We start from the raw sequence: 23,988 nt of genomic DNA on the forward strand, positions 1-23,988 counted from the left end.
TCCTCCCCCACGGCCACTGGGGACGGGATCTGTGGCCACGAGGGATCCAGGGGTGCTGGAGGAGCCGGGCCAGATCCTGCAAGTTAAAGGCTCTCAGCGCTTGTTTTGCTTGAAGGGAGATCTTTAAAACACAAGCCCTGTTCATGCCACGCTTTTTCGAGGCGAAGCCGCCGAAGGGCCCTGCCCGCTTCCACTTAACATCCTTCAGGCTCCCGGGAAGTTTTTTGGGGGGCTTTTTTAGGGACCGGCTTCCATAAATAACAGCGAACGAGCCACCGCTCTGCCTCAGAGACTCGGCTGAACCATCTCTGCGTCCACGGGATGTGGGTTTGGGAAGGAGATGGGATGGGGAGGGCACCCCACGCCTCTGGCCTCTCCCTGTTGATGGGAGATTTGGGGTTCAGCGCGGGACTGTGGGCTTCGGGGCGGGGGGGTGAGCTAGCGGGTGGGTGCGGAGGCAGGTCGGTGTCGGGGTGCGAGCGGGGAGGTGGGTGCTGGGCCACGGGTGGGAGATGGGTGCAGTCAGGGCTGGGTCTGCGTGGAGGGGGGGGGTGCAGATGTGGGGGTGGGTGTCCAGATGTGAAGGTAGGTGGGTGCAGGTGTGGGGGTGTATGCAGACATACACAGTGGGTGGGTGCAGGTGTGGGTGGGAGTCTGGGAATGCATGGTAGGTGGGCGCAGATGCGGGTGGGTGCCCGGGAACACACGCTAGGTGGGCGCAGATGCGGGTGGGTGCCCGGGAACACACGCTAGGTGGATGCTGATGCGGGTGGGTGCCCAGACACACATGGTGGGTGGGTGCAGATGTGGGTGGGAGTCTGGACACACACAGTAGGTGGGTGCAGATGTGGGTGGGAGTCTGGACATGCACAGTGGGTGGGTGCAGATGCAGGTGGGTGCCCAGACACACATGGTGGGTGGGTGCAGAGGCAGGTGGGAGTCTGGACATGCACAGTGGGTGGGTGCAGATGCAGGTGGGTGCCCAGACACACATGGTGGGTGGGTACAGATGCGGGTGGGTGCCTGGACACACACAGTAGGTGGGTGCCCATGCGGGTGGGTGCCCAGACACACACGGTGGGTGGGTGCAGATGCGGGTGGGTGCCCGGACACACACGGTGGGTGGGTGCCCATGCGGGTGGGTGCCCAGACACACACGGTGGGTGGGTGCAGATGCGGGTGGGTGCCCGGACACACACGGTGGGTGGGTGCCCATGCGGGTGGGTGCCCAGACACACACGGTGGGTGGGTGCAGATGCGGGTGGGTGCCCGGACACACACGGTGGGTGGGTGCCGGTGCGGGCGGGCGCCCAGCCAGGCAGAAAAGGTGGGTGCAGCCGCGGCTGCGTGCGGATGGGAGGCGGCTGCCGAAGCCGGCGGGGTGTCCGTGTCCCCCCCCCGCCAAGCCGCGGACACCCGGGGCGTGCGCGGGGCGGCGGCGGCGGCGGCCCGGGGCGGGGAGCGGGGCCGGGGGCGGTGCGAGGCGGCGGGGCGGTGCGCGGCGCCTGCGCGGGGCGGTCGCGCTGGTTTTTCTCCGCGAAGTTGCGCGGGGGGCCCGGGGAAGTTTGCGGGGCGGCGGTTCGCCCCCCGCTCCGCAGCCCCCCCGCTCCGCAGCCCCCTCCCCTGGTCCCGCACCCCCCCCCCCCCCCCCCCGCGGCCATGGCCTTCCGCCGGCGGGCCAAGAGCCACCCGCTCTTCAGCCAGGAGTTCCTCATCCACAACCACGCCGACATCGGCTTCTGCCTGGTGCTCAGCGTCCTCATCGCCCTCATGTTCGAGGTGAGAGTGTGCGTGGCCGTGTGCGTGTCCCGGCCCCCCCCCCCCCACCCGGGACCGGCTCTGTGTGTGTGTGTCCGTCCGTCCCTCCCGTGTACACCCCCTCTGTGGACGGGGTGTCCCGGGTGCGTCCCCCCACCCACCCGGGTGCCCCCCGCTTTGCTTCAAGGGGTTCCCCCCCACCACCACCCACCCGGTATCGTCTCTGCTCAGGGTGCTGCACCCCAGCGAAGTGACCCCATCCCTCTTGAGTGGCCCCATCCCTCTTGGGGAGGGGGCTCTGGGATACCCCCCCCCTCCATCTAGGGGTGCAGAGTGCCACCCCATTCATTCCCCATCTCCTACCAGCACAGAGGTGTCTTTCCCCCCAGAAGAAAATCCCAGTAGGCACCCAACCCGGCACTGGGTTTTGGGGGGGGGTGGCACATCCTTCTGTCACCCACAGCCCTGCCCTGGGGTCCCCAGCTGCAGAAAGGGGGAACCCCCTTCTCCCGCAAACCCCACCGCTGCTCCTGCCCCGCGCCGCTTCCCAACCACGGAGGGGTACATCGGCCACAAGTCAAGCCCTCACTGATATTTCCAGTTATTGGAAAAGTTGGCGGGGGGTGGTGGTATTTTTTTGCTTTTTTTTTTTTTTATAACGTTAGCCCTTTTCCAGTTGTTTTCTCCGCAGCCCGCTGACCCCGCACCGTGGGACGAGCACCGGGAGCTCCTGGGCCTCGTGCAGACACCAGCAGCTCCCCGGCTTTTTCCCCATCCCGGCCATCCCGCTCTGCCACGGGTCGTGAAAAAGCATCCCCGGCTTCTCCGCCGAAAACCTTCGCCCCGCCGGGGTGACCGGAGCCCCCCGGGAAGGCCGCTGCCCCGCCACCGCCCCAGCGCCATACGGAGCCATGCCGGGAATGCCGCGTTCCCCCTGCTCCCTCTCCTTCCCTCCCAGCTTGCTTTTTCCTCTCCTCTTTTGGGGAGGAGACAAGGGAGGGCTGGAGGCCACCGCCGTGCAGCTTCGCTCAGCTCTGGGCACCCAAAGCGGAGGCACCTCGGGTGGCTGCGAGCCGTGGTCAGCAGCTCAGCCGGATCGGACCCCCCCCTCCACCCCCCAAAACTCCCGCCCGCTTCCCCGCGCACAAACCCTCCCCTTCAGCGCAGTGCCACGTTTCAAAGCAAAATCTGGACGGGAAAGGGGTGGCCGGGGGGCCTGGTGGAGGAGGAAAGGCTCCTTCTGTAGCAAATCGCAAGAAGAGGAAATCCATTTCCTTAATACCCTCCCGGTGGCAGCCCCCTTCTTTTTTTCTCTATCCACCCCCCCGCCTTTATTTTTTTTCTGCAAATGCATTGAATGAGCGAGTCGCTTCCAGTACACAAAACCCTTTTGATGTGCTTGCGCATATATATATTTATTTAAGGGTCAGAGGGGTTTCAAAACTAACCCAAGAGGGCCAGCTGTATTCCAAAACCACATGCAAATGCTGCAAAGTTTCGTAGCTGTACTTTAAAAAAAAAAAAAAAAAAAGTCACTGAGGTTGCATCTCTGTCAGGGTTTCTCCCCGCAGCTGGTTTTTTTTTGGGGTGCTGGTGCCTGCGGTTGCATGCTGGGAACCCCGTCCCAGAGAGGTGGTACCTGGGCTCGCTGCTGCGAGGGCTTTTGGTTGACACGATGCTCCGAGGGCGGTTTTGGAATGCGATGCGATGAACCCCCCCCGCCCCATGGAGGTGGTGGCAGGGTGGGTTTTGTGGTGTTCCTGATTAGTTTTTTTAATATGTTTTTTAGTTAAATTTCCCCTGGTTGCTGAGAGGCAGCTGTTTTCTGCTGGTGCCACCGCTCTCACGGCAGACCTCGGGGGGGACGGTGCTCGCCGTGCTGGGGTGACTTTCGGTGCTCTTTCTGCGCCACTGGGCTGCGTCCCTGCTTGGTAGCATGTGCCCTCGTCTTCCCCTTGGCATAGGGTTTAGGACAACTTTTTTGGTCCTTGTGGTTATTTTATTTTATTTTATTTATTCTTTCTGCTTTCTTTTCACCTGGAGGAGAAATCGGGCTCTGCTCTTCCCCAGCCCTCCAAACCATCCATTCCCATTTGCACCACCTCTACAGCGAGTTTTGGTGGCAGCTCAGGTATTTCTACCTTTCTACACCTTTTCAGCACCTCCTCTGCGATGGTGGGGAGGACATGTCCCCATCCCTTCTCCTCCTCTTCCTCCTCCGTGCCCTGCTTCCCAGCTTCCCACCCCAGCACCGGGCTCCCATCTTCCCTGATGCCGGTGGCCACGGCTAAGCCCAGCGGAAAGGGCCGAATCCTGCTCACAATAGGTCGTTTCCTGCAGGGGAGGTTTCTTTGTGGAGGATTTTTAACCTTTTCCCAGGCGGTCCCCGGGAGTTGAGTGCTTGCTCGCTTTGGCACCCTGCTCGCGGTGATGCTCGAGGGCTGCCACGGGTCTCCCCGTCCCCAAGCACGGCGCGAGGTAAGCCTGGAGCATCCTTCTGGGCGCGCAACTTCTTCCCTATCCGAACGGATCAATGGGCTCCGCCAGCCCGGTAATTTCTCCGTGGCAGGGAGAAGGTACCACTCGCAATGGAAATACCTTTTGCATCTCACTTGATGCCCGGCTTCGCTGCCGGCTGCGTCGCTAAAATGCCGTCCTGGCTCCAGGGAGGGGATTTGAGGGCACCGAGCGTGGCACGAGGCTGCTGGTCCGTGTTACAGGTGCGTTGGACTTGATTATTCGAGCGTTGTGTGCGTTTTAGTTGATCGTGGTATTGCTTAGGGAGGGAAGCCCAGGGCTTGGAGGGGGCCCCCCCAAAAGGAGGCATCCTGAGCTGGGCACTGGGGATTTCTGTCTTTCTGGCCAGCCCTAAGCCTTCAGGGTGTGAAAACACACCCGCTGCACATCTGCGTGGTGCCAGGGAGGGATTTTGCTGCGTGTGCGTGGCCGCTCCATCCACAAGCGGGCTGGAGCCTGGAAAGAAAAATCTCCCCTTTTTTTTGGGTCAAAACCCATTTTAAGTGACTGCGTATAGAAATGCGAAACAGGTGCTCTCCATCCTTGTGCAGAAATTGCTTTGCATATCTTTTTCCACCCTGCTTTGCAGAAAAATGAAGCCGAGGCCATGCTGGGTTTAACCTGGAGCTGCCCAGCGACTTGTGTCCCATCTGGGACGGCTCCTGTGCACGGTGTCGGATCGGTCAGCCTCCGTGTGGGTTGAGTTTTGGGGAGACCTTGCTGGTTTTGGGGGGGCTTCTATATTAGGCGGGGGCTGCTGTCATAACCTCTGTAAGATGGGGAAACTGAGGCTCAGTCTTATTTCTCCTTTATGCCCAGAACTGGCTGCCACAAGCTCACGGGCCAAGCAGAGGACAGCTCCTGATGCTTATGCATGCTGTGATGGTAATAAAGTTATAAAACATTATATTGTAAGAGATGCTGTGCCCTTGTTGGGCTTTCCTCTGTGCGCAGAGCCGTGGCAGTGAGTCACGGTCTCCCAAACACTGGGTTGTGACACTGTCAAACGAAGGCGGCTGACGAATGAGCTGCTATTTCTAGGCTTCCTGCTAAATATACTTTCCCCTCCCCGGTCCCCTCCGTAGTACTCTGCAAAAATTAAGGCCTTCCCATCGTTATCGAGGGAAAACAAACCGTGTTTCTGCCTCCCCTGGTCTTTGCCAGATGTGGGAACTGAGGCACGTGGGCGGCTTGGGGGCTGAAGAGTTGGAGGAAGGGGGTGGGGGGAAACAGAATTGAAGTCTGCTTTTAAAAAAGGAATAAACAGGAGGGAGCGTGAGGCGATGATAATCGTGTCGTGCTGGGGGACGAGTGTGTCTGTGGGAGCAGAGGGGCTGCGCCGCCCTCGGGGAGGGTTTTTTGTCGAAGCTAGCTGTTTACTTTTAAAGGCTTTGGTCCAAAGTTTGGTCTTTAGTTTACATATAGAGCCTGTGTCAGTCCGTACCGTGGATCAACAAGTTTTTCTTTCAATAAACACTCCAGCTGGTGGGGAGGGGGGAAAACAACCTAAGTTGTGAGAAAAGCCTTCAGACAGCATTTTATCTTTAATTAGTTTGAGTTGTTTTTCAAGCCCTGGAAATATTTTCCCGGCTCAGACTGCAGAAACTCCCCCAGCCTCCCCTGCCAGAGGTTTGGAGCCGTTTCCTTCCTCCGAAGCTGTTTGAACCCGAGCAGAGCTGTGGGGATGGCTGTGTGCCTGGGGGCTCCCGGCTGGGCTGAAGACAGCGCGGACTCTGCAAATCCTGCTGGGCTGAGGCTTTTGGGAAGGGAACTGGGTTTCATAGAGTGACCCGGTACCTCTCTGCGAAGGATGCTTAAAAATTATCCCTCGCTTCTGAAAATATTAGGGTTTGAGAGTCGCAGCAGGTAGATTTTGGGAGAGGTGCTAAGCTGCCTGGGTGCGTGTGCTTAGATGGCTTTTTTAAAAGCTGCTTGCGTGCCTGCAAAAGCGGAATTGGAATTTTGGTTTGGACTCTTACAGCGTTTTGTGGCAGGGAAAAAACCAGCATCTTCTAAAAAGGGTGGGGGGAGCTTTGCTGCTTTGTATTAGGAAGCAAACTCCAGGCCAGCGGGGGTGTGAATTTTCCTGGTCACCGCATTATCAAGGAGTAGATGCATAGTGGTGGATAGTAGATGCATAGTAAATGCATAGTAGTGCTGGGATCGTTTGGCTTTATCCAGTGCCCTGCCATCGAGGACTGTGAGGTGGATGCGCTGATTTGATTTCTAGCTGCATTTCTCCATGAGAAACAGCCTGTCCAGGTTTCAGCCCGAGCCCTGTCCTGGCTGCTCTGAGCATGGCAGGAAACTGTGGTCTTGATGAACACGTTGAGTTTTGCCTCTTCACCATCCAGCTGCCCTTTGGTCCTCGGGTTAGCGTCTGTCATTAACCACCAGAAACCCACTTGCTGCTGAAGATGCTGTTCCCTCTGCTTGGCTGTAGAGAGCCCCTGGGACAACTGCTTCCCAAATTTAGCTGGTTCAGGCACATCCCTCATGCAAGGCAGGATGATGCTGGGCTGGGGAACATCTCCTTCACCCCTTGGGCAGTGGTGAGTTGCACAGAGGTGCCGTTAATGCAGGGCAAGGAACGAATGAGGAATATACAGCCTTTCCTATACAGTCCCCACTCAGCTCGTCCCACGCAGACAAATCCCTCTCCCACCGTATAAAAATCCCTTCCCGAGTCACGGTGATGCTCTGTAGGATTTGGACTTCTGGCTGCCTTGAGAAAAGGCTGGAGATAAGAGGGGAAAACCAAAGAAGCAGGTTGAGGAGGTGGCCCCACAGCATGACCAAAAAAATACAATAATACCTGGAGAGGCCCGATTCTGCCCCCTCCTGCAGCAGTTTTGCGGCAGCTCCAGCTCTGCTCGCTGCCCCGCAAGGCAGGAGCGTGCCTGGTGCTTCCTCTCCCATACCAGCATCTTGTTTCAGAGCAAACAGACAGCGAGCGTCTTGTGCCTCTGAATAATCCTCACGTTGCTCTTCCCGTTACAAACTTCTCCTTTCTCTGGCCGCCTGCAAAATGCTCGATGCGAGCTCTAAAGTTTCGCCATTCCCGGTGTTCGTCGCTCCTTCCCGAGCCAAGGAAGCCTGGGTGTTTCTGTCTCTATATGCTACGCAAGGCTGTATAGCAATGGGCGCACCATGAGCGCTCCCGGTTGACGTGGCAGAGGGGATGCTGTGGAGGTTACGGCTATAGCGGTGGGATTTTGGAGCCTGATGTTCACTTGATGGAGCTCAGCTAGGACCTCGGTCGAGTGGCCTGTCCCTCCGTGCCCTCTGGCAAGGTGTGCGTTGTCAGCAATGGCAAAAAGACGCGTGTCCTTCTGTGGACGTGCAGGGTGTCCTCCACCTTCAAGGATGGAGTGGTGTCACCAGTGTCCTGCTCAAGGTGGTTTGTCCCGTGTGTTTCATGCTCCAGCGGCCTCAGCTGCTGTAAACGACTCTTTTCCTATCTGAAATGAGATGTCCTTGTGGTGGGGGCAGGGAGGTGGAGGTGACCCAGCCAAGGGTGTGGGGCATGATCAGGACCCTGGTGGGTGGTGGGTCTTGGAGAACAGAGCTAAGCCAGATGATAAGTGCGTTGTTCTGGGTTTCTCGTGTGATTGCAGCGAGGAAAGCATGGAGGTGCAAGCGCTCACAAAATGAGATGCAAGCAGTCTTTTGAGCCCTTGGAAAGCCCAAGGACCAACCTCTGAAAATGCTGCCTTGGCCGTTAAAGTCCTGCTGGTTCCCACAGCATGTGTGGGGACTGCGCCAGGGCAAAGGGTGAAATCCTGCACGCGTTCAGATGTTTCCGTGGTCAGCGTGAATACTTGCCGACCAGTTGCAGGAGAAAGGAACACCTTTGGTGCCCAAGAGACTTTCCCTCCATGTCAAGTCTGTGAGATGCCCAGGGGTGGATAGGGAGGTCGGACACCCAAAAGTTCAGATTTGGCCCCCGAAGCTGCTGCTGTGGCCCTTGGTGAGTGACTGCAGGTGTGTGCCTGGGCTTCCCATCCATCAGGTGGAGGAGGGAGGCAGTTCTTCTCTGGAAATCGGTCTGTCCAGAGTTTGCCTATGTCCAGGAGGTTGGATTTATCTTAGGCTGTGAAACATTTTACGGAGGCTTTAGAAAACAACCCGCTACATCTCTGTAATGAAAGGTGGAGGGGTGAAGAGGTGCAGAGGTTGCCTCTGAAGCTGCTGGTAGTCCTCTGGTCCATGGGAAGCAAAGGCAGGTGTGGAGATGGGACAAAGCATTGATTGATCCTCAAGTATCTATAGAGGAAACCTTCCTACCAGGCCTTCCAGAAAAGATCAGGAGAGTCCTCGCAAACAGTGTCAGGGCTGAGCACCATGCAGGCATCGCTCCCCACCCCGGAGATGCTCCGGGGTCATTTTCTCAGACCCACAAGTCTGGCTTGTGGCCCCTCCAGCAGGTTAGGAGACATCATGTGGAGATGATGTCTTGTTTCCAGATGTTCACACCTCTGGATGTCAGCCAGGCACTTGGGTAAGACATAAAAACTACAGTGCCTGCTGCCATCAGCACATCCATGACACGGCCACCCATCCCTGCAGCATCACAGCCACCGCTGGGTTCGTGTATTTGTTTCATGCCCTGCGCCAGCTTGTGATGAGGTTTGGATGTAAAGTCCAGGTCCTGGTTGTGCTGTACTGCTCTGGGATGAAGCAACTTAGCTTTCCTAGCCAGCAAGGTTTGCAAGAGCCAGAATTGTCTGCTTAAGCCCGCTTGAGGCCAGGCGATGCACTTTTTCCATTACCACCCCAAACTCTGCCCGTGGTCTCCATCTCCCTTGGCAGAGAGCTTCTAGCATCTACTCCTCAAGCAGAGCCCAACATACAGGATTTCTTTTTTTAAGTGGGAAAAAAAAAAAACCTAAAACCAAAAAACAAATCCCCAAACATCAGGAAAACGTGCCACGGAGTTTACTGTCCTGCAGCCAGGGCTGCAAGAAGATGGGTAGCACCGCTTGTGCTGGCAGAGCAGAGCCGCTGGCCGGTTGCTCAATGCTCAGGGGGGCAGGATGGGAACACTTGGCAAAGCCCCTGTGTCCCCCACGCAGCTATGTCCCGCAAGACATGAAGCAATATTTCCAGCCGGGTTTTTAATAGCCTGCAGCTCCAAAACAGTTGCAGCTACGTCTGTGCAAAACGCAGCTCATCTCCATCGGTGTTTGACGGGCACGGGAGGTTTTTTGGCTGGTTGCATATGAGGTTGGGCACTCGCGAAGCGTTGGGGGGTGGCTGAGGAGCCATCAGAAAGGTAGAAATCTCTGGTGACCTGCTGCCAGTGTGGGGTTGGGTGGGATGAAGGCGTGTTTGGCGTCAGACATCTGTGCACTGGAATTTGCTGTGGCTCTGGCTCAGGGGTGCGTTGGTCTTGGAGATGCTGCTTTGGGGTATCCTGCAGATGCACTGGGATGGGATGCTCTGCTCTGTCCCCACAAAGCCTCCTGCTTCACTGCTCGGAGGATCGTTCCCTTGAATTAAAAGCAATAAATTAAGAGCGAGCAGCACAGCCCTGGTTTGCAGGGGGCCTGATGTCTCATCTCAGGCTTTTTTTTTTGCTTTTTTTTTTTTCCCCCCCCTTTTTGGGCCAGGCTGTGATGCCGGACATGTGGCTGGGATCTTGTTCCCAGCACGAGGTTCAGCTCTTTTGCCAGAGCTGCTTTTCCCCTGCCCTGTGAGATCCTCATGAGCGCCTGCATGGTCTCTAAAGGGGTCTGGCCTCACCATTCTCGTGGCTGCTGTTATTAGAGGAGTCTCCGCAAAGATGCGGGGGCTAAATCAATGCGTAGCCCATGGGGCTTGAGCTTGCTCGGGTGCTGCCATCCCTACCTGGGCTGGGCTCCTGGTGTGGCTGTCCAGAGTGGATGGGAATGAGGGATGGGTTTTAATTACTGCAAATGACCTGCTGGGTTGGGCTCTTGGTGTCCCCTGAGCAGCAGGTCGCACGTGATGATGGTCTATGCTACTGGAGGGATGCTTATCCTCGAGGGGAAGAGGGGAGCTTCCCCTGTCAGGCTGGCTGGTGGCTTTTACAGCGGCATTGCTTTTCCAGGTTTCTTCCTCTCTTATATATCCCTTTCTCCTTCCCAAATCGCAAGTCCCTGTTGGCAAACCTCTTCCCTAGCAATCTCCTTGCTGAAGGGCATTTCTGTGAGCGAGGCTGATGCCTGCACATCTGCCTGGACGATTTTCCTTTCCCAGCACGGTAGGAAAGGGGAGTAAATGGTGGCAGAAGAATGGATTCAACAGCTGATCTGCTTTTTTTTCTCCTCTGTGTGTCTTTGACAGGTTACAGCCAAGACTGCCTTCCTGTTTATCTTACCTCAGTATAATGTTAGTGTGCCTACAGCAGGTAAGAGATGCTTCTGCTGCGGATACCCCAAGGGGAGGGTCGAGTCGTGGTCTGCCCCAAACCCTTGCTGCTGGCTGGCCTGGGCTTACCCTCTACTGATGCACACTGCTCAGGCCCTTGTCTGGTAGTAAAGGAGATTTAAAAAATAAGATATGTGGGGGAAAAGCAAAGTTTGAGTGGCTCAGAGCATGCTGATTGTGTCTGCCAGCCCTCGTGCTGCCGTGGTTGGGAAGAAATGCTTTCCAGGGGGTTTTAGGGCTTCCTCTCTACCCTGTTTCTGCCATGGTCAGACTGCTCCGTGTGCTCTGCAGGGTGCGGATGCTCCTCCAAGTCTGGTCAGGCAAGATCAAATTGCCTGATTGCATGCCCAGAGTAACTCTGTGCCCTGCCGAGGAGCAGGAGGGATTTAGCTCTTTGCTAAGCAGCATGGGCTGTGCAGATAATTCCCGTCTTGCTTTGTTTATTGAAGATGGCACGAGGTGAGGGTGTGGAGATGCACGTGGTGCACAGCATCCCTGCTTCAGGCAGCTTATGGTCCTGATGCACATGGAGAGTAATTCAAGGAGGCTCAGAGCTGGGGCATGTCTGAGCCTGACGGACCAGAGGATGTGCCCCATCTCCCAGCCAGGAGGCAGCTGGAGGCTCGGTCCCTGCTTACATTTTGGCTGCTAGTAGCTACCTTCCTAGGCAAGAGCCCCTCTGGGGCTGGCAGCAATCTGGGCACCGGCGTGGGGGGCAGCAGGAGGTGGTTTGGGTAAAGCCCTGGGCTCAGCATGAGCCAAACGCCCAGGGCACAGAGCCTGGCTTGGTGGCAGAAAAACTGCAGTTAATTAGAAGTGTTTAAGTAATCACCCAAGGGAAGAGCGGGGTTGCTGGGATTACTGAAACTAGGATGAGGCAGACATGTGGAAGATAAAAGGTCTGCCCTTAAAATCTTTGAACATTATGGTTGAAGAAATCATCCAGCTTCCAGATTAAACTGTGGCCCACGCTTCCCTATGGCACAGCCCAGACAACTTTTGCTGCTGTTGCATGAAGTGATTTATTCTCTTCTGATACCAAAAATCTCGCAGTGGGGGGGCACATAACCATCTCACCAGGACCAGGTATTGGGGTATCAATATAGGGCATGAGCTAGCTGATGCCATGGAGAGAGAGACCTTGGTGCAGCAAGCTTGCTCAGAGGAAGGGTTATCACTCACCTGAATTATTCCAAGGCTGTCTCGCATCCCTCACAACAAGGATGCTGTTGCCCGTTGGTCGGCAGATCTCGCTCTCATCTCCCATGCTCAGCACACGTACGGCTCCTGCTAGAGCAGCTTCTGAAATGCCCTAGAGAGAGGAGAGGAAGCAGAGCAGTCGCACATGTGCATAATGTTATTTTCTTTAGTCTTGCAATTCTTTATCTGGGATTATGGGCTCTGTGATACAGGCAACTTTTTTACCTTTGAGTTTGCACAGCACCCAGCTGGCGGGCTCCTAAGGACCAGGGTTTTTTTTCACATCTTTATGCCAGGTGTTTTCATAAATCTATTCATTATTTCATAAATCTTAGAAATCTGGACTGAAGCTTTATTTGAGGGTAAACAGGGCCGGTGACAGACAAGTCACTTCCCAGCATTGATATTAGGAGAGGATGGACAGGATTAGGGTAAGGGAGAGCAGCAGCTGGGGTTGGGCTGAGCTTCACATCACGATGCTTTCTGCAGCGTGCCACGAGGATAGCAGCTTTCCCCTGACTCTGCTTCTTGCCCATAAGCTGCAGGGCTGCAAATAGTTGCCTAAATGCAGATGTCTGGGGTATTTTGGGCGCTGCTGGGTCTCCTGTTGCTCCAGAAGAGCAGGGCCTCCCGTGGGTCCTATTTCTCATACGCCAGCCCCGTGCTGCTGTCTTAGATCTTGTAATAGCACAAGGCATCTGCGTTTAGGCAGCTGAATCCTGCTCCAGCAGCTTTCAGGGGTGAGTGGGAGAGACTGGGTGTTGGATGATAACTGAGGGGGTGGAAATCCCATCCCGAGCCCTAATGGTCTCAGTCGGGTGTCCTGGAGGGCGAGAGCAAGCTCTGCCTGTCCATCACGTGCATCAGTGCTGCCTCTGTGTCTTCGTCCCTCCAGGCTGATAAATTCCTGTCTCCACAGCTGGGCTGTCCCCAGCCCCTCACCTCTGGCAGAAGTTTGAAGGGTCCTGTCACCTCCCTTGAGGTGTGTAATTACTAGAGGAGAAACCATCCACCCTCTGCCAATGCACTGACTCAGGCTAGAGCCCTTTTTTCCAGCCCTGCAGCCGCTGGCACAGTTGTGAACTCTCTCTCTGCCTCCACCTCCCTGGTGGCCCCATCCAAGCTGCGTGTTGGAAATAGCCCCCCCCCACTAACCCTTAAGCCCTTACCTGGAAATTGGGTCGTGGGGATTTGACCCACCATTTGGTCTCTGCAGATGGGGAGCTGGTCCAGTATCACTATGGGCTGACGGATCTGGTCACCATCCTCTTCTACATCTTCATTGCCATCATCCTGCATGCGGTGGTGCAGGAGTACGCCCTGGACGTGAGTGCCATTTGGTGTCTCAAGTCGCCAAAATATCTCAAGTACTATGGGGGGGGCCGTGGTCCTGCTGCAGTTAAATGCTATTCTGGGGGTGGTCTGGGGGTTGAGGTGGTGATGAGGAAGCCTTCATCTCTGGGGCTGCTTGAGATGGGGAGGAGGAGGGGGGGTTGTTCACCTGGTGGCTCATGTTTTCTTCTTCCTCTTCTCTCCCTCTGCTCCTTCCCAGAAAATCAACAGGCGTCTCCATCTCTCCAAGGTCAAACACAGCAAGTTCAATGAATCAGGACAGCTGGTTGCCTTCCACCTCACCTCCGTGATTTGGTGCTTATACGTCGTGGTGACGGTAAGGCACGGGGCTAGCTGGGCTTTGGGTTCCCTGGGTGGGATTTGCGGTTTCTGGAGCGCAAAACCCTGATGGCAACAGAGAGTCCCCAGCCAGCCCCTGGGCCAACATGGGCACATTTTGGCAAGTTTAGTTTTCAAGGGTGGTGGGTCTTTCCAACCACTGAGTGAGGGCACTTTGGGGAGAACCTTCTCCTGCTTCATGCAAGCCAGAAGCAAATGGGCTGTGAAATATTTTTGGAGCTGGATCCCAGAAATCCTGCCTGGCCCCATCACCTCCATCTGCTGCTCTGGGACCTCCTGTCTTTCTCAGCCTCTTATTTTCCTCCTTATTTGCGTTCGGTGCCTTGGGGTTTTTGGATGCCCCTTGCAGGGTCATGGGGCTAATGGGCAGATGTTTGTGATCCCTCTCTTTTCGGTCCTTCTCTTGGCAAGCTGGCAGTGAAGGGGATTGCTGAGAGCAGGGAAACCGCACCACGCCTTGGGTTTCATTGGGGATGTTTCAACCCAAAACTGCTGGGGGAAAAATTTGGAGTGAAAATGTTTCATTTTGGGGAGGAAGGGGGAGGGAAGAACAGGCATCACTGGAGAGATCTGACTATTTTGGCAGCATGAAGTGATGACAATGCTTGGCTACTGGTGGCCATTGGGGTCCAGCTGTGGTCCCTGGCGGTGTTGGGGATGGATGCTTGGGGGCAGGTCCCCTCCCCACTGCTTGGGGGGGTCCTGCCAGCCCCCTTAGAAAACCGCTACCCCCTTCTAGGCCTGCATTTCTGGGATCTGCTGGCACTGCTACTGCCTCATAGGGCTGCAGGGAGGGAAGCTTTGGCAAAACAGTCGATGCCGCTGGTTTTGGACTGCCCTTACCCAATGCCAGACCCATCCCTTGCCAGCCGTGGGGCTGTAGCCTCTTGTGCAAAGCTGCATTGCCGTGATGTGCTCCCCGAATGCCCCACGTGTGCAGAGCAGGTCACCCTTTGCAGCACTTGCACTTCCCCTGGCCCCCCCCAACTGAAAAAAGGGCTTAGGGCAGACAGGGTATGGATGACGGTGACATGGAGGTGGTGGGCAGGATGAATTTCCCATGCCAACATCTCTTTGCAAAGCCCAATGCAGCACCCCTGTGGCAGGAGCTGTGCAAGCGTGGAACGAGAAGGGAGCCCCATCCTATAATCTGCCCTGCAAGCATAAGGCAAGAGGCTGTAGGCGAATGCAGGCAGGTGGAAAATTAAACTATGCAATGCATATTAAATTGGTTTTGTAGGCGTTTTCTGTTCCCCTTTATCTTCAGAATTACTTCTTTTTTGCTTAAGTGATACTCGGGTTGGACATGCTGGTGGGGACGAAGCCCCCCCAGGCCACACACAGCAGTAGCCGTGCTACCAGCATTTCACCCCCACGCCTCCAGAGCATCCCTCTTGCAGTGCCCAAACCCCAAAGCATCCTATCCTGAACTTGGGGCTCTCTGTGCGACCGAGCGAGCAACCTTCAACCCCCAAACACGGGGGCCTCATGAAACTTGAGCGGGGTGCTAGAGACCCATGAATGCAGCTGAGCTTTGGAGAGCTGAGCCCTGGCTTATGCGGGGGACACGGTTTTTACTGCAGGCTGAAAGGACTCGGGTGTCATCCCCAGTTCCCTGTTTCGCTGTAGCATTAGCCCACCCCGTCGTAACCGTGCCCTGCCTATTTCTTCTGCTGAAGGCTTGCGTCTTTTCTCTTTTTCAGGAAGGATACATATCAAACCCCCGAAGTCTGTGGGAAAACTACCCTCATGTTTATCTTCCGTAAGCACTTGCAAGGGCATTTTGTTCTTGGGCTGACCACTTCCTTCCTCTATATGGTTTTTCCTGCGGCTGGGAGTGGGGTGCTGACAGCGCAGCACCCTTTGCACACACCCTGCTGCAAGGACACTGCAGTGAGATCCCAGGGGATGGGGGATATCTCGTTTCTGGCTCTGGAGGGTTGCCCGCAGAGGGTTTCCTCTGTGATGAAAGTCCTGTGGGCTTGGTTACTCATCCTGGCTGCTTCCTGCCTGCATCACCTTGGGCAAGTCTCTTTGCTTTTCATTTTTCATAGTAGAAACAAAGTGGGGGATAATCCTCCCTTCTTGGGTTTTTGCAAGAGTGAGGTTTGCTGAGAGCATGGAGACTGCAGCACAAGCATCTGGATAAACTCCAGGCATGGCTAGCTGGGCTCAACATATAATGTCAGCCCAGAAATGATGCCTCCTAAATCCTATGACTTCCAAGCGGTGGAGGGATTGCCCAATGCTGTGTGGCCAGACACCTTCCCCGGTGCCCGGGTCCTTGGGGTCCTGCCATGCTCCAGGCTGGCTCACGTGGCTCATCCCTGCGTTTCAGGTTCCAGGTGAAGTTCTTCTACCTGTGCCAGCTGGCGTACTGGCTGCATGCCCTGCCGGAGCTCTACTTCCAAAAAGTTCGCAAGGTGAGAGCCAGGCGGGTGCTCCCGCACACCCTGGGGATGCTCGAGGTGGTTTACCCACCGGCTTTGGGGAAAGTGAGCTTTGGGAGAGGGCGGGTGAAGAGGGGCGAGAGGTTAACGCGGCTTTCTGTCCCTGCCAGGAGGAGATTCCCCGCCAGTTGCGGTGCATCGCGCTCTACCTGGTGCACATCGCCGGCGCGTACCTCCTCAAGTGAGTCGGCTGTCTCGGCGTCCCGTCCCGCGCCACGGATGGGGCTGAGCGGGTCCTTTTGCAGTGCGAGTAACCTGGGAAGCCTCAGCGGGGCGGGGGGCTTAAAGGGAATAAAAGCGAGTGTTGAAAAAGCAGATGGTATTGAAGTTGACCCCCCGACTGTGGGCTGTTAGTCAAACAGTTTTCACAGACCCACAGAGCTGATTTTGAAGAAGTTCAGCGGTGTTATGTGAGTGCCGAGGCGGTCTCTGTTCACAGGGCGTCGTAAAGCAAATGTTAACCAGGGACCCAAAAGGCAGGCTGACGGGTGCATCTCCCCTGGGTGTGGGAAGCACCCTGGGGTGCTCTCCCAGCATGGCACAGGCAGGCAAGCTCTTGTCCTTCCTCTGAGTGTGTGCACAGAGCCGCGATGCCGGTGGTGAGGGCTTTGTGTTGGACCCGTCCCAGCTCTGCTACTGGTTTGGGCTGCTTTCATGTTTTGGGGACAGGGATTTTGCCCATTCCAGTCCTACCCCAATTGCTGCAGAGAGGTTCAGCTTTGGGCTGGTGCGTGCTGCAGCTCAGGGATGGCAGGGGAGATGCCGACGCTGGATATGAAGGACTGAGGTTGACCAGCCCAGTGATGCATTTTTCTTTCTCTTCCCTCCTAGCTTAACCCGCTTGGGGCTGATCCTCTTGCTGTTGCAGTACTTAGCCGAATTCTTCTTCCACATGGCCCGGCTGGTCTACTTCACGGATGAGAACAACGAGAAGCTGTAAGCAGGCGAGCTGGCCGCGGCTTCCATCCTCCGTGCCCAGGAAAGCCGTCAGCATGACGGGGGGCTTGCTTTTACCTTCCAGCTCAACACTGGAGGCTACTTCTGCCGACACCTCTGCTTGCCCTCCTGCAGGTTTAATGTCTGGGCTGTCGTGTTCGTGGTCACCAGGCTCTTCACCCTCACCTTGTACATCCTGGTCATCGGCTTCGGGCTGCCACGGGTGGAGAACCAGGCCCTCAACCCCGAGAGAGGAAACTTCTTCAGCTTTCTCTTCAACAATATCCTCTTCAGGTAGGAATGTCCCCTACCATATCTACTGCCTTTTTCTTTTTTTTATTGCATCCCTTCACATGAAGACTGAATTGTGGAAACTTCTCTCATATGTTCCTTGGTTGTGTTATCCCAGGGCGGTTTTTGCTGAGTTTGGAAACGCCAGTGGGGATCTGACCTAGGTTCCCTTTAGGGAAGGTCCTAGCGAGACAGGATGGTGTGGAAGGAGCGAGGAGGGGTTAAAGGCCACGGAGCCACAGCAGAGGGGAAAAGCCAGCAAATAAGTTGTTCCTTGAGTGAAGTGTAACAGATGAGTGGAAGCAGGTACCTCAGGTAAAGGCTTGCAGGCTCTCCCTTCTGCACTCATAACCGCTATTACAGGCATGCAGTCAATGAAAATGAGTTTTCCCTTCAGCTTGGACGTGTTTTGCTGCCTGTTGGCATGGGAAGCAGGGGATGGGATGCATTCCCTATGCGTTGCAGTCCATCTGTCAAGACTGGGAGCCTTTGTCACCCATGCAGCAGCTGTACATTCAGTTCAGAAGTTGCTAGGACAGGTGCCTGGTCATTCCCAAGCTTTTTGAAGCCATGGACTACTGGCATGCCTAAGGATTGGGGGACTTTCTTAGCTCCCTTCCAAGCACATCCACCTTTTAGTTGTACAGAGCAGCTGGGGACATCTTACCTTGAGTGTGCAGGCTGTGGTTTGGGCAGTGCTGGTTGAGATGATCCTGTTCATCCATTCCTGCCCTAAAGTCTGAAGAGTCAGCAATGCCCTGAGCACCCGAGAGCTCCGTAGTGAGGAGGGAAAGGGAAGTGGCTGTCCCGAGCTCAGGGGATGGCAGAAAGTAGAGATGGTGGCTGGAGGGACAGCGCCTGCCTCCAGTGCTCGGTGCAGCCACCCGGGGGACCTCGGCCACCAGCACCGGTGTGGGTGGAAGGCTGGGCTGGTGGTGGCCTCGCTCCCCTGTTCTCAGCCTGCCTCTTCTCCGCCCCTACCAGAATGAGTGTGCTGCTGTTGGTGTGCCTCTTCCAGGCTTCGGTGATGTGGCGCTTCATCCACTTCCAGCTGCGGCGCTGGCGGGAGTACTGGAACGAGCAGAGCAGTCGGAAGCGAGCCGCTGCCGCTGCTGGCACCAAGCAGCAAGCCAAGCCGCTCAAGAGGGACTCGGGTGAGTGCTGGGACCGGTGTACCGTGGGGTGGCACCGTGGGAGGCATCGGTCCTGTGGTTCAGCATCCTCAATGCCGCAGTGGTGCCTCCTGCTCTATGCTGAGTGCAGGGGGTCCCCAGCAGGGTGATGCCACGGTGGGGGTTTTTCCCTGTGTCTACGGGCCAGCCCCAAGAGCGTTAAGGTTTTGGCCTTTGCAAGGGACAAAGTTGTCTCTCTTCATCCCCAGGTTACCATGAAAACGGAGTGGTGAAAGCAGAGAACGGCACCTCACCGCGAACCAAGAAGCTGAAATCACCGTAGAAGAAAGGCTTTGGCTCCTGGGGAGGAGGGTGAGATACCGGGACTAAGCAGCAGCCCCTCCTCCCGGTCCTCACGAGCGTCATCTTGGAACAGCTTGGAAACCGGTCATCTTCCCAAGGTGTCTCTCGCTCTCCTCCCTTCCTTTCTTGCTCTCTTGAACCGTTTGCAATAAAACCAAAAAGGTCCCTTTCCCTGCTCCCTTCCCCTCGTAGGAGCCTTTTCCAACCCTCCCGGTTTTGCCTTCCTCTGTTTCATCGTAAATCAGTGTGCAATTTTTTTTCTTTTCTATTTTAGTGTTTGGTTATTTTGGATTATTGTTACAAATGCATCGTAGGTGGTTCCGAACAATCCTTTTTGATTCTACAGCATGTTCCTCCCCTCTCTCCATGGTGCTTCCCTGAGCCCTAGGGTCAGGGCCACAGCAGCTTGAAGGCACCACATGTCTGTTACGGGAACAGGCTCCTGGGGGAATGCGCTGGGGCTCCGTGACCCTGAGGCTCGGGGATGCTCTTGGGCAAGAGTAGCCTCTCCTGGGGCACATCTGGCCAATGCTTGGCAAGTGCCACAGGCTGGTGGTGCTGCAAATAGAGACCAGGGTCTGAGGGAGGAACCTCAACTCTGTCTTGTCTCATGGTGGACTTCTGGTTAAGTGGGGTTCCTCTGGGCCCTGGTTTTGAGCTAGTTTTGGAGAGCCGTTCCTCCAAAGGGAGGAGAAGGGAGAGATGTTCCTCTTCTTACAGGACCCGCCTTCTAGCCTTTGCTTGCCCCAGCATTTCTGGTACAGCTTGGTCCCTCTTACCCTCTTGGCTGCAGGAGGTGAGCTGCCCTGTAGTTGTTCTGGACCTTGCAGCCCCCGAGAGCTGGGCTTGGGGCTCTGCAGCTCGCAGTGCCTTGTCGTGGGGCAGCAGCATCCTCAGGTCCACGTGAAATCTTGAGTCCTGCCCTGCTCTGAGCGCTGGCCTGGCTCCTGTCAGCCCAGGCCCTTTGCCAGCTTGCGTGTGCCTCGTGGACCTGGTGTTCTCATGGCTCGTGACCACGTCCAGATGAGCAAGCTGGCTGTTGCAAAGGGTTTCGCATCAATGGGACTGTGCCCCTCATGCTGTCGCCTTAGCTTTCCTCATCCCTACCGTACCAGTGCAGCCGTACCATCGGCAGCCACCAGCTTCACTCTTTGTTTCCAAAGGATACAGAGCTTGTATCCACCCAAGGTGCTATCAAATGCAGGGTTTCTTCCAAAAAACCTAGCCCCTTCATCCCTTTCTGAGCTGTGAATGAGATGACAGGGAAGGGGAAGGAAGCCGGGGCTGCAAGGAGCAGCTTGCATGTTAGGAAAAGCCTGACCTGTGACGCATAGCTGTTGGCAGATGGAGTTGTCTCAAATCTACCTCAGAGGCCATCTGTTGCTGCAGACCACTTTTCCTCTTGCTCCTGCCCGCTGCCACCCGTATGTGCTGGCAGGAGATTCGTGGGAACTCCAGATCCCACCGGCTTGGTCCCCCTGCTGCCTCTTTGCTGGGGAGCAGCATCTCCTGCCCAGGGTTTCGTGGGTCAGTGCCAGCTCGTCGAGCTTCTTTAGGGTGCCATGCACCCGTCTAGATTCGGTAGGCGTGCAGTAGACGGGCACCTCTCACCCCACAGCTCTCCTCTGGGGCAGTTTCTGTAGCTTGGCTTTGCTGTTGGTGCCTCTCGTGCAGCAAAGCCGGCTGTAGCTTTAGTTCTGCTTCGCCGCAGCAGGAGCAGGCGAGCGGTATGCTCTCTTGGCTGGGCGAGAAAGAGGGGGCAGAGGGTTGGGGGAAGCTGGGGTGCTCTTCGATATGCAAGCCAGGATTGAGGTCCACCTTCCTTGCGGGTGAGGGACATGTGCGGTCCTTGGCGTGCCCCTTGCTCAGCCCTTCGGGAGGCTGATCGCTGGCTCTCTCCAAGTGCAATTCTAGCTTGAGGCTGGCGCGGTCGTCTTCTGCATCATTTGTGTTTTGGGGAAACGGGTGGCAGTTGATTTTCTGCCCCTTTTTGAGTTGGGTTGGGTTTTTTTCCTCCTTCTGTAGGTGTCTTTTTTTCCTTTCCTCCCCCTCTCCTTGTTGAGCCCCAGCTAATGCTGGGCACCGGAGGGAGAAAGTGTGCAGGGACACGAGGACAGTTGATCAAATTCCACTTGTTCCTCCAGCCCCATGACCTCTGAGCGTCAAATGAGAGGTATTAGCAGGAGAGGGATCTCCCCTTTTTCAGGGGAACTGAGAAAGGAGACTTTGGAGTAGAGCCTTTGGTGGTATCTTGCAATTGCTCCTCATAGCCCTTGCCGGGTAGATAATACACATTTTGGCTCAAACAGAGGCAGCGACAGTACTTGCGGTGCAATGTGATTGAAGGGGGAAAAGAGCTTTATGTTAGGGAGTATGTGGAAAAGGTCTAGTGTGAGAGGTTTTTCCTTTCTGCTGCCTCTTCCCATCCCCAGCCATCCGCTGCCACGTGCCCTCCGAGAGCGACTGCTGGCCGGCATCTCTCGAGCCTCAGCCGGTCCTTTCTGCAAAGCCGTTGCCTCGCAGCAGCCGAGGTGTTGGCTCTGTTAACAGGTGACACATACAGTCCCCCCAAAAACTGGCTGCTGAATGATTCCTCCTCCTGCCTGCTTCGCTTCAGGCAGCTTTTCCACTTGCACAATCCTGCGTCTTCATCCAGTAGCTAATTATGCTTTGTATCCCAAGTGCCTTATGTTGCCATGTAGTCTCTCGTACGCTTGATCTGTGTACTATATCAGTAGCTGAACGCCCTCCCTCTTTACAACGTATGTACAACATATGCAACATTTATGTGTTTTTTGTTTTCTTTTTGATAGAGCTACCAGTAAAAGGGACAGTTTGTTTTTGAAACGTTTCCATGTGTTCTTTTTTTTTCTTCTTTTTTTTCTTTAAACCTATAGATGATGGGGCTTTTTTTGCCCTCCCCTATATTTAGTCCTCAGAAATCCCCACCCTTCTCCTGTTATACCCAAACGTGGCAGGATTTTTTTTTTTTTTGAGCTGAGCCTTTGTTGTAAGGCAATATGCGCTGTCATCCCAGAGGTTTGCAATCCACCCTCCGTTGGAGGGGCTGCCACAGGCTGCTTCTGTCTCTTGTCTTCTAGTGTGAGCATCATCCCTCGGCTGCAAGCCCGCAGTAACTGCTTCTACGTCCATGTCATTTCTCAGCAGACCAAGCCTTCTCTTCAGCCCAAAGAGCTTTTTCTTTCCCAAACGGAATATTTTCATTGCAAGCCCTTAGTGGTCAGTCTTTCATTGACCGCTCTGCGTACAAAGATGCCGCGAGCTCACTTTCCTCGAGTGGATGCTCTTCTCATGCCCCATCTTGTCAAGCCTTGTGTCTTCTACCAGAAAGACCCAGCCCCAAACAGGATTTCTTGTCCACCACAGTGCAGAAAGTGTTAAGAGACCATGGAAAACTTCAAGTCTTTACTTCCAGTAACGCTATTGCTTGCACCCTTCCTGTGGGCTTGAGGCTGCTTTTGTAGTCTGTGTCCATTATGCAACCTAAGAAGGTCGGGGATTGAGTAGTCTGTGATTTTTGGTGTGAAGCATACTGTTTTCCTGCCCTAGCCTAGAAGAGCTGTGAAATACCAGCAGCAGTTCTCTCTTTTTGTCTTAGATAGTTGGGGAATGGGCTTGGGAAGAGAAAGGGGCAGAGGAAGAACAGATGTAGCATTTCACATATAATTTTTGAGTGACTTATGTTATGGGGCATTACAGTTGCATGGTTGGTTTGTTGGGTTTTTTGTTTTTTGTTTAGGATTCTTTCTTCTGACTTACCATATTTGGGTTAGTAGTAAAGAAGACAAGTTCCAGTTCCCCTGTAGGTCCCCTTACCCTTAAATGACCATTTTAAAATGTATTTTTGGTAGCCTTCCTGGTTGGAGGGAAGAACACCTACTCTAGGATGCCTCCCCCTTGCCTCCAAGTGACTCTTGAAGCCTGTAGCTACCCTGCCCTTGCTGCAGTGCGTGGGGTTTTACAGCAGCCTCTGTCTCTTGCCTTAGATGAAGTCTTGGTAGATGGACCCCGACTTGCATCAACAGTAGGTGGAGTTTATGGGGTTTGATTTACAGCCTTCTGGTAAACTTCGTGAGTGTGTAATAGATGGTTTGGCAGGCTTTATACTCAAACTGTGAAGTTTGTTACTTTGCCTTGGGGCTGTGTGTGGGGGTTTGCTGGCAGCGGGGAAGGGTGGCTGTTGTAAAAGCCAGGCAGAGGCACGTAGTTTTTCTTCGAGTATGCTGAACTCGATGGACCAAACCAGCAAAGGAACTTGAGGAAAATTTCTGTTCTTCCATATTTATGCTTCAGTGCAAATTTCCTAATTTTGGAGGGGGTGGGGGAAAGTAACAGTCTCTGATATTTTATCCCGTTTGTTTCATTCTTCCTGTCAACTTAAGTTTTTGTACGGATTTTGTTTGTTGTTGTTTGTTGTTAAATGACTTTTGTGGTAAACTCAACAAAAGTATTTTTCTGAAATAAATAAATAAAAGGCATAGATTCTTCCACTGCTGCTGTCCGCTGATGCTTTATCACTCTGCTAAGCTGTTTGCATTTCCAAAGCAAGCTGCCATGTGTCGTACTTGTCTCTCTCCTGCCGTACCAGACTAGTCTGTTCCCTTTGGTGCAGTGTCTTGTGTCCTCGTGTTCCCCACAGCTGGGGTTCATATTCTTGCATTTCCCATGTCTACAGCATGGGCAGCTGCTTCTGAGTTAGTTATCTGTGGCTGCCTTCATCGTTGGGAGTGGAGGATAAGGGCATTTGTAGGATATAATTTATCTGATGTGGTTTAGGTGCGTGTTTTATGGTGAGCTAAATTGTATACTTTCTGCAGCTGGCCCTGGGCATGGTACATGATTTGGCTGAGTATTAGGTTACAGTTTTGTAGCATGTGCAGAAAACAGTTTCTGACTTTCTTTTCTACAGCCTCCAGCTCCGGTAATTTCATCTGTAAGTTCTTGGTCTCTGGAAAAACTGATTAAGGTGGCCTTTAGAAGTTAGCCTTTGTCAGCTGCTGCTTGGAAGGCACCTCATGCCAAGCCATGCTTTGAAATCCAAGGTGGACCTGAGAGAGATGTAGTGATTCTCGGTCGGAGTGAGCAGCAGCACAAAACGGGCCCAGAAGGGAAGAGCGGTGACCTTTCTGAACAAGAGGAGGCAGGAGGGAGCTGTCATGTGGAGACTGAGCTGTCTCAGGGGAAGTGGGAATCCACAGCACAAAACCTGATTTAAGTAAGCATTTTGTTCCAAAGAGCTTTGTTCTCTACTGTGT

The 23,988-nt window shown here is 54.7% G+C and overlaps 1 protein-coding gene across 1 annotated transcript; it reads left to right on the top strand.

Annotated features, from left to right (window-relative positions):
* Positions 1–1,612: 1,612 nt before the first annotated feature.
* TRAM2 (translocation associated membrane protein 2) lies at positions 1,613–23,223 on the top strand. The gene is made up of 11 exons (XM_069805582.1): positions 1,613–1,779; positions 10,585–10,648; positions 13,085–13,194; positions 13,421–13,537; positions 15,264–15,322; positions 15,899–15,983; positions 16,121–16,191; positions 16,842–16,946; positions 17,082–17,240; positions 18,222–18,391; positions 18,619–23,223. The coding sequence occupies exons 1-11, from the start codon at positions 1,660–1,662 to the stop codon at positions 18,690–18,692; spliced, it is 1,134 nt and encodes a 377-aa protein (XP_069661683.1). The 5' UTR covers positions 1,613–1,659; the 3' UTR covers positions 18,693–23,223.
* The last annotated feature ends 765 nt before the right edge of the window (positions 23,224–23,988 follow it).

This window comes from Haliaeetus albicilla, chromosome 18, assembly GCF_947461875.1.
Source record: "Haliaeetus albicilla chromosome 18, bHalAlb1.1, whole genome shotgun sequence".
NCBI lineage: Eukaryota > Metazoa > Chordata > Aves > Accipitriformes > Accipitridae > Haliaeetus > Haliaeetus albicilla.